Source organism: Phaethon aethereus (genome assembly GCF_964289735.1).
Source record: "Phaethon aethereus genome assembly, chromosome: 5".
NCBI lineage: Eukaryota > Metazoa > Chordata > Aves > Phaethontiformes > Phaethontidae > Phaethon > Phaethon aethereus.
Window position 1 is genome coordinate 38,264,056 of NC_138579.1, and position 10,022 is coordinate 38,274,077.

The window sequence follows — 10,022 nt, forward strand, 5'->3', positions numbered from 1 at the left end:
CAATTTCTGTAGCTCACTTGAAAAGGTTGGAACTGATTCTTCATGGTAGGTTTCTACTTACCAGTCACACTGTCTGATGTGTGCCATACATATGGCACTTGAGCCCTTACTAGATGGATGAAGTTATAAAGGGCATATCCTGTAAGGGGAGCACAAAGGGAAAATAATCCTTTAAAATAATTGAAAAATCACATAGCTCTTTCTTTGCTATGGTAATACCCAATAAATTGTTGCAGTGCAGCTTTATCACTGAAACAGTTGCCAGTAAACTTCCACAGTTTTTCATCGGGTGTAGCAAACAATACGGATAGAGCAAGCTGTGGTAAAATTCAACAGGCGCTCTTTATCCCTGTCACACAGGGATTTATTTGCTTCTTACCAGAATAATGTGTCCCTGTCAGGTACAGTAAAACACCAGACTACATTTTTATTAACTGGACATACTGTATAGAATATATTGACAGGCTTTACTCTGGAAGTGTTTGGTTAACTCAGTTTTATGAAAAAGCAGGAATCTTTGTGTAATGGCTGTGTCCAGGGATGCTAAAAAAAGCAGCTGCAACCATGACTGAGATATGAGAAACAGGCAGAAGAAAAGTAGGCAGTGGTAGAACCTTCAAATAGAAACAGAACAAAACATGGCACTCCCCAAGAGTTTGTGTTTGCTGTTTACATGTATTTCAGTCCAAGAGGTAGGAAAACTAGTTCACTTTTTTGTTAAAAAGTTTGTTTACTTCAAAAGAAACAGGTTTTCTGAAGTGATATAACTGTAAATAGTTTTAGTACATAAAATAATTGGAACTGTCATAGAGTTTTGCACTGTCCCCAAGCTCACTGTAGTGACAGAACAGACTTCTGTGGTGTTGGAAAGGACTTGGTCCATCTCCTTTAGTGTTTCATGAGCAGCACCCCATTGACACAAACCCTTCTCTTTGAGGTGCCCTGCTCACTAGAGCAGGGTTAGACATGTCTTAGACCTAAGCAGTCAGAAATGACCACATTTAGCTTTCAGAGTCTCCTGATCACAGATTTGCATTATGTCATCAGTGTGCAGTACTAATGAAAGCTCCTTTTATTTTCTTGATCAGACTGACCTAGCTTGCCATCAGATTACAGCCATTAAGCTAATCCTAAAACGTGACACTTATCCATGTCTTCAGTCATTTCCAAATCTCTAATTATGGGGAGGAGGTTTTACTGTTCATAGGTATCCAGATCTGCATTGCTGTAATACCTACTTTTCTGCTTGAGTTCCTTCAGCTGTATAGAGCACAGAGAGTGGAGTTTGCCATGCAGACTAGTCAGTTCTGTACCTGCCTTTCTTCCTGACCTCTTTGCACTGTACCTTATGCACTTTATATAGTGTTTCATTTGATGTTCTTAACCTGGAATCATAGGGATATTCCTCTTACCAGCAGAACTGGAATTTTGATCCTGACTAACTGCCTCATGTCACAAATAGTGCAATTATCAAGGGGCTTTGAATTTTTGAGCATCAAAAAGGGATTGAATGCTGCCAGTTAAAAACTCCTCTATTAATTGACCAAGATTTGTTTACAATAAAAAAAATAATAAAGTATTATGACTGTTAATGTATCTTCTGATTGTTTTTTTATCTCAGCACAGCTGGGATCTCTTTCTAGGTCTGTATTTTGCTTTTGGCTATGCCTAGCAGAATAATTAGGGAGGAGAATTGTTCTGTCATGCAAAATCTCTCTGCTACCCTGTCCTCAACATTTAGATCAATTGGGATATCACATTTTTAGAAGTCCTCCCGGTAGCTAGCTAGCTCAGCCTCATACATATACTGTCACAGACCAGTAATCCTCCTTAGAGAGCACTGCAAGTTAATCTAACTCTCCCTTATAAGCCTCCCTTTGAGACAGCTAAATCAGCTTTAGTTCCCTCATTTTACACATCAATCTAGTAGAATATATAAATGACTTGCCCAAGGTAAAGTATGTGTGTATCTGTCTTAAAGAAGATTTAACATAAGAGTATTGACCTGCAAGGGCAAAATACTTCAGCGTAGAGCCTCTTCCTGCTTTTTTAAAGTCGCTTCTATTGTTCCTGAAAGCCACTTTCAAGATCACAGAATCACACACAGAGAAAGCAGGCCAAGCCTGCAATGCTAGGTGGTGTTCTACTGCTATGTTGTAGTTGTGGATTTAGCTTCATGTTCAAGATGAAGCAGAAAGAAAGAGGGAGGAAAAAAGGTAGAGCAACAAGGAGAAAGACAAAGGAACTTTAAAATGTTACCCAAACTGAGTTCTCTACATTAGTAAAGCAGGTGCAGATAACAGCAACACCAAGTAAACCAATTCAACATTTCTGAAGGAAGATACGGTCTCCTGTTGTAAAAGGAAAATGCCTTTATTTAGTACTGCTCAGAGGTAGCACAGGACTGATCTGCATAGGATAGCATCCAGGCAGAAATAATTAATCATAAAATTAGCATTTGTTTCCCCAAACTGGCAGTTGGTCACAGGGGCATGCTCATACACAAGTCCAAAAACTTCCAGGTTTTTTTTCAGAAGCAGAAGATAATCATATGAGCTGTGGCACTTGTTTTCTAACTGCTTAACTCTTTCAGAAATAATCTGATTATGGATCACGCTCTAGCAATTTGCACCAAAGTCGCACTAGAGTTCCAAGGGAGCAGTCCCATTACTACATGGATTGACCTAGCTTCCTTTTGGCAGTGCACGCTCTATGGTACTGCAAGGTCAGGCTGGTAGCCTTGGCCAGCCAAGGCCAGGAGCTGCTGGGCAGACAAACATAAGGATTTCTGTGCGAGTCTTACTTTCTTGTCCTGTAGCTAACTTGACCATAATATCAAGGTAGCCCTGACCTCTGCTTCAGCTATTTAGCACTAGGTAGTTTGCTGTCATTTAAAGCTAAAGTCTCAGCTGAAGCTGTTTAATGTTTTTAACATAGTTGAGATGTTCTTTACTCACTCTGCTCTTTTCTAAGTTCTGAAGTCATTTAAAATGCAGCTGGGGTGTTTCCTGTGACACCTTTTACACCATCTTTGCTCAACGCTTCACAGGAGAGATGTTAAATTTTTTTTATTGCAGCACTCCTGCAGCTTTTAACCTCACAGTCACCTGCACTGAGACCTGGGTTCTCAAATGATATACCAACCCTCAGTTAACTTATGCAATCGATGGGCATTTGAGGCCAAGATACTTCAGTGGCTAGGGTCCAGCTTCTTACAGAGAATATAGAGAAAAATAATTGATTCCACTTAAAAACTTTACCTAATGCTTGGCACAAAGAGGCCAGCACCTGTTTCTGTGTGCTTGAGAGCATTTGTATTGCATGAAGTCTAATATCCTAAAGTACTTTCACTCTGCCACATCAAATAGTAGGAACTGAAAATAACCTCACAGATCATAAGTTTGAAGTCCTACCTCTTTACTATTACTGTTAGAAAAAAACTTTAAAAGTAATTAATTCTTTGTTACTTCATAATCTAAACCTAAGACTGCAACCTCCATTTCTATTCTAAAGCCAGGGAACAATAGCCTCTGGCTGTTGTGTGAAATACCAAGCAAAGGTTGCTCCCTGCATCGGTGCTCTAATTCTCCAGCTAGGAAGGTGGGACTGGTTACTTACAAGTCTCAATCCTTAAGTGTAATATTCCAGAAATTCACATTAGATTGTGTCCCTAGAGCCATCATTAGAGCAGCTGAAGTATCAGCATTCTTGTCTTGAGGTCTCTCAGCAGTGCCCTTCCCAGAAGTACCTACTTGAGGTCTGCGCTGCTCAGTCCCACTGGATGCCGAGGAGCTCACAGCTCACGCTCCAGAGCTTCTTTGCTGTCTCATCATCCCGACCCCGAGGAGATACATATGCTGGCTGGCAATCACTGTAGGAGGAACATCTTTTTGATTTAAAAAATAAAGAGCTCCATCTGCATTAGCACACAGAATAAGGGAGATGCTTTCTATCATCTTAACTTCAAGACCAATTGAAGAAGGGTGGGATGCTATCCAGCAAATGAGCAAGGGTTGGTGCTAAGCCACCTTGAGAAAGCTTTCTTTACAACCAGCTAGGGAAGAGTATCTCCCAATGGCACCAAGAACTGGCAAGCAAGTCTAGCTCTATCTGTTGTCTCAACTGTTAAAGAAGCCTATATATGTTCTATTACATACTCTTCAGTGTACATTCTCAATAATACCACTAAAAAGGGCCATAAACACTAACCAAACTTCTTCAGGAGCTCCTTTTCTAGCAATCACTACAAAAAAGCCCTCAAACAGCCCTTCATTCTAAACTATCCCACCCTATTCATCCTGCTATATTGCCGTTGCATGAAAGGCAAAGCTGCCCCAGAATAGTAACACTGTAATAACTATGTACAGTTATCCCCTTTTCCATTATCCTCTGAACTGTGGCTCCTTCTCAGCTACTGCAATCAGACAGCACTCTGTCTAGAATAGACATCATGTGTTCTCATCTCTAATGCTAGATGCAGCAATAACGTGGCAGTGTAAGAGAACAGAGGAAATTGCATCCGGATTAAGGTCTCTACCCAGCCTAGCATTTTTAGAGCTCCAAGCAAACAGTCTCTGATGTTCCTGAAATTACTCTGGTGGACTCCACTAGTCTTGCTGTGGCATGCAAATTCTTTCTTTAAGGTCTGTACTCACGCTTTATATTCTATTGCCTGAAAAGCAGAAAGGATTTTAGGCTAGTCCAATGTAAGTTGTGAATTACTGTTGAAGCTATTAATTTCCTACCAAATCCAAAACTCCTTTCTTTTATGAGTTTAAAATCCACCGAAGAGGTTTTCTGTACTTCAGTACATAAATGCTCCATTTATATCCCGGGACAGACAGTCATCCAGGGAAGATTAAGACATCTATTTATATATTCAAGTCTGATTAAGATGGTACAAACTCCCAAGTGAAGATCAGACAAAGTCATTACAGAGACTAATCTGATCACATATCACAAGAGGAAAGCTCTGCAAAGACACAAAGGCTCCAACAGTATCCATGTGAAAAAGGAATTAAAAAAAACCAAACGAACAAATTTTCCTGTTCTTTTCCCAAAAAAACGGTATTGTTACACTGCTCTACACCTGGTGGGAAGCTGACAGACACATCTGCATGAATCTGTTCAAATGGCAGGCTTCAAATCTAGGATGATGATTATGAACTTGGAACTGCTGTGGGCTGTAGTTTTGGTGAGGGGAAAAGGCATGACTATGTAGGGTCCTGGAGTAAGTCAAAGAAGTCAAGGAACAACAGGGTTTGTAGTGGGAGCTACAAAAGACCGTTTGCAGGACAGAGTGATAAGTGCACCAGCTGGTGGGTCTGTCACACTGGACAATCAAGTTATTTTGTCACACGCCAGTCCTGAAAATCTTACCTCCTAGCTCTGCAGCACCACCAGTTCCCCCAGCTCCCTGGAGGCACACGCCCCTTCTGCTCCAGTGGGGTAGATGACTACAAAGAGAACCAAAGTGGTCTTCCCAGGACTGACTCAAGTGACCTCATTAACAAAACAGCTCTACTAAAAAGTAATTTGCCCAAGTCTCAGGCAGATCAGGATTACAGCTCTGAGCATGTGACAGCCATTCCTGCATTTTTATTACAGTGATATTACTAGCCTGCTATTGTGTGAAGCGTTGCATAGGTCAGGGTTTTCTTCTAACATGATATCCACTGCAACAGACCTGGAAGGGATAATGCTCTAGTATTTGTCACCCACAGCCTTACCAGCCAGCCTCTTACACAGTCCCTTTTTAATAAAGAATGACAGAAGTCTCATTTGCCCAGTCAACAAGGTTGCCTTCCACAGTATATCACTCCATCAGCTTGCACCCACCTGAAATACTGTCCTGTCACAGAGTCTAGCTCCTCTGCTACTGCACAGTAGATACTGGTCTGAGCTCCCTCCCAAGGTGTCTTCAAGAAGAATGAGAATATCTTCCACAGCCATGTCATTGCAAATGAGTGCCGGACCAACTCAGAATGGACGGAACCAGGATGGAGAGCGTTTGCTGTGACTTTAGTGCCTATGGCAAAAGAAAGTAGTCCAGGACAAATCCGCTTGCATCAAACTGCCTTTAAAAAAAAAGGGTAATATACTCCTCAATCCTACCTGTAGGTAGTCTACAACTTAAAGGAGGAGTCTAGGCATGGATACAGGTAGAGTAAGTGAAGTTCTCTGTAGTTACTGCTTGCTGGAGCACCCCCCACTCCCTTCCAAACACTGCAGTCGCTACATGCCTTCTGCAAAGCAATGTGCTAGAGGGCCTGGGTGCTAAAAAAGCAGCAGTTTCCATCAGGCTTTTAAGAACTCCAGCTTCTTTTGATTTCCTGTAATAGTAATTTCCTACACAAGACACTGCTGCTGTTTTAGTAAAATAAATGCTAATTAAGTTTATGAAAAGGACTGAATGACACGACTGTGACAGATGTTGTGACTTAAGAGGTACTGTCTAGTCCAATGCTTCTGTTCTACAGGTCATCAGCATTTAAGGCAGCTGAGGATGCATTAGCTTTTCTATTGGAGACTGCAATTGTAGTTCAGCTCCTTCTGTTTTTTCAGCTTCCACTCACATACCGCAATTGTCTGTGTGGATGCAGCTAGTTTTTGACAAGCACCAAAGAAAAATGAAATACATTCAACTGTGCCAAGCTACTAAACTCCTGTGCCCTGCTGTAAAGAAAATTAGTGTTTTAAGTCTCCTGGTTCCACAGACAAGAGATATTTTCTTCCTGCAAAGAGCTGTCAATGACCCTTGCCTCAAACCATTTCATTTCTGCATAGCCAATTTCCAGACCTTTCTGCAGCCCACTTTCCTCATCCCTGGTGCTCAAAAGCCAGGCAGAAAAACACTCTGCTTTCCTCTGGGACTTGCCTTGCAGCCGCCTTGCCAGCTCCCGGGTGAAGAGCACGTTAGCCAATTTGCTGTGACAGTAGGCGAGGCCACGATTGTAGCTCTTCTCACCATGGAGATCATGGAAGCGGATTCGGCCTCCGTGATGAGCCAGTGAAGACACGTTCACTATGCGGGCTGGGGCAGACTGCTTCAGACGCTCCAGCAATAGAAAGGTCAAGAGAAAATGACCTGAGGGTGAGAGGAAATATCATCCTTCTCTGAAGCATTCCCTTGCTGGAATTTCAAAGTACTTAGAGCATATTACTTAACATGTTATATCTTACTGCTGCCTTCATTTCAAGTTCAGGGAAAAGAAGACCCTCTCCCGAATCAACAGCTAAACATTTTGGAGGCAATTACGTTCTGCTCCTCAGTTTCAAAAAGCTGGAGCTGTCATACATTTCAAATGTCCCAGGTAACATATACAGATACTTAAACTGGGTCCATGATAAGCAAATACATTGCATTGCATCTCCAGAACTCTAACTCTGGCTTTCCATCCTTCCCCAAAAAGGATGAGGAAGAGAAAATCTGAAAGCAGGATTTTCCTCTGGGATTTTGCCACAAATATAGGATGCAAATGTGACTCCACTGGCCTTACCAAGATGATTGACTCCCAGGTGCATCTCAAAACCATCAGCAGTCTTGGAGTAAGGGCATAACATTACCCCAGCATTATTAATGAGAATATGGAGTTCCTTCTCCTCTGCAAGAAACAACAGACATCCTTAAACAGGGAAACGGACACCAAAGACAGACAAGAAGGTGGCACAAGTCATCCAGAAAAACCCACGCCTGTCTGAGTTGCAGCCACATCACCTCAATAAAATAAGGGTAAGTCTCCTACCACAAACTAGCTCATGGCCTCTGACAAGCCCCTGCTGTGAACCACAGTACCCAACGTGGTACAGAGATACACAGCTCAGGGATTTGCCATTTGCTAGAAGAGCCGACAGCAGTCCTTGGTAAAATATTCTCACTGAAAAGAAGGATCTAGAGACTGTACCTGCTAAAAATTTCTCAGCAAACTCCCGGATGGACTTCGTATCAGCCAAGTCCAGTTTTTTCACAATGACTTGCTGGTTCCCTGTCTCAGCTCGGATTTCACTGGCTGCAGCTTCTGCCTTCACTATGTCTCTGCAAGCAACAATCACCCTCGCACCTGCAAGGCAGGGAAAAAAGCAGGAACAGAAGCTGAGATCACTGGAGCACGCTGGATAATCAGGGCTATGACAAGCACGCTGACTACGCACAGTGCTTACAAACAACGTATTCTTTCTTTAGGCATTTGGCATCAGGCAGGGGAGCAGCTGGGAGGGACAAAGCCTTTCCTACTATGTTGTTAGCTCCGATCCAGACCAAAGCTGTTTTCAGACCAGGAAAATGCACATCTGAAGCACCTTGGACCAGGTTCTCCCAGGTCAGGAGTGTGTATCACAACACTGGTATGATAGGGTTATAGCTGCCCCTATAAAGGGAACGTTAAGCCAGGAGCACATGAAGATACTTGGGTTCCAGCTAGAGCAATTTCTAAACGGATTGTGAACAGGTAGTTTAATCTTCTCACCAGTTACCCAAGAAGCATTTAAACCAAATTAGCTTGAAACATGAATAACTAAAGCACACTGCAGTGGATCGATGGCATTTCCCAGCTTCATCCAAGCAAAACCTAGTGATACCAGGAACTTCCCCAGTCGTCTCAGAAGAGTTGCAGTGCAAAACATTTTCGTGTCACAAGGCACATTTTTGGAGTTCAAGCAACGAAACCACTTGAGGAGCTGGGGACTTGCACCTCGGTGGTTACAGCCTTTGGAAGATTAAGCTCGTACAAAATAACTTTAGAATCCAATTCACTTAAATGTAAGTGTAAAATACTCCTCCCTCAGACACAGAAAAGGGGCTTACTGACACACGGGCACAGGGATGCCTGCTGCCGAGGGCCGGTGACTTGCCTCTTTGTGCGAGGTCTCTGGCGGTCTCCTTCCCGATGCCCGTGTTGGCTCCTGTGATTACCACCACCTTCCCCTCCAGCTTAGCTGTCGACTTACACCGTCCTCCAGCGACATACCTCCTGCAAGAGAGGGCGGCAGCAGTCACGGGGCGAGGTCCGGCAGCTGCCTCCCTCCCTAGGGGGCTCGGGCCCGCGCTGAGCGTCCCGGTTTCGCCCCACCGGTCGGGCTAGCCGTTGCGCTCAGGGCGCCGGAGGAGTCACGGGCGTCGTTACCTGAAGCGGTTGACCACGATCGTGTCGTGATCGGGCCACCGTGAACTTGCCCTCCAACCTCCCTCCTCCCCCGCTTTACAAACACCGGCGAGGTCCGGCCTGAGCCCGGCCCCGTCGGCCCGGCACGAGGTGGCCCCGCCTCCCCCGGGCCCCGCCCCGGCCCCAGCCCGGCCCCACCGCCCCGCCCTTGCGTCAAGTGGGGCCACGGCTCCCATTGGCTGCCGCCGTCAACTCCGGAGACTTGGCCAATGGGCTCTGCCACGGCGCCGTGAGGAGAAGGCGGACCCCGCCCCCCGGGCACCCCGGCCGCCTCTCTCCGAGTCCCGCCGGTTCCGTGGGCCGGGACAGAGCCCAGAGTAAGTTCCGGGCGGTCGGAGACTGCGGGAGGCCAACGGGCCACGCGCCGCCGCCGGGGCTGAGGCGAGCCCCGGGAGCGCCCCAGCTCCTGCCGCGGGTACGTTAGTGTTACTGAGGCGCTGGAGCTGGAGAGGCGTGAATAACGCCCTGCCCCAGCGCGGGCTAGAGAAAAAGAATCTATCTCATTCGTACTCCCGTCAAAAGAACAAGCAAACAAGCAGGCAGACCTCGCCACCGTGACACGCGGCGCACGCCGGCTGCGCCCGCCCGCACCCGCCGCACCGCGGGGCGGAGGCCGCCGCCGCCGCCGCCGCCGCTACTCGTATACGCGCGAAAGGCCAGGGCCGCGCTCGGTAAGACGCACCTGATGTAGGGCGCTGCCACGAGAAGGAGAACGGGGACGGAGACGGCGGCCCCCACCGCGGCTCCCCAGCAGCTGAGCATCGCCGCCGCCCGCTCCATGCGCACTGCCGGCGCCCGCCGCTCAGCCGCGGCCGCCCCGCCCCGTCCCTCCTCGGCCCTGTCCACCTCGGGCCCGCCCCC

The 10,022-nt window shown here is 45.9% G+C and overlaps 1 protein-coding gene across 1 annotated transcript; it reads right to left on the reverse strand.

The window, feature by feature from the left end:
* Positions 1 to 12: 12 nt before the first annotated feature.
* Positions 13 to 9,941, reverse strand: LOC309405699 (retinol dehydrogenase 12-like; the record flags this gene model as incomplete). Its single annotated transcript, XM_082000548.1, has 8 exons — positions 13 to 139; positions 3,753 to 3,871; positions 5,839 to 6,028; positions 6,878 to 7,087; positions 7,500 to 7,604; positions 7,905 to 8,060; positions 8,851 to 8,969; positions 9,844 to 9,941. 7 exons carry the CDS (start codon positions 9,939 to 9,941, stop codon positions 3,769 to 3,771), a joined length of 981 nt encoding a protein of 326 aa, XP_081856674.1. The 3' UTR covers positions 13 to 139; positions 3,753 to 3,768.
* Positions 9,942 to 10,022: the final 81 nt, after the last annotated feature.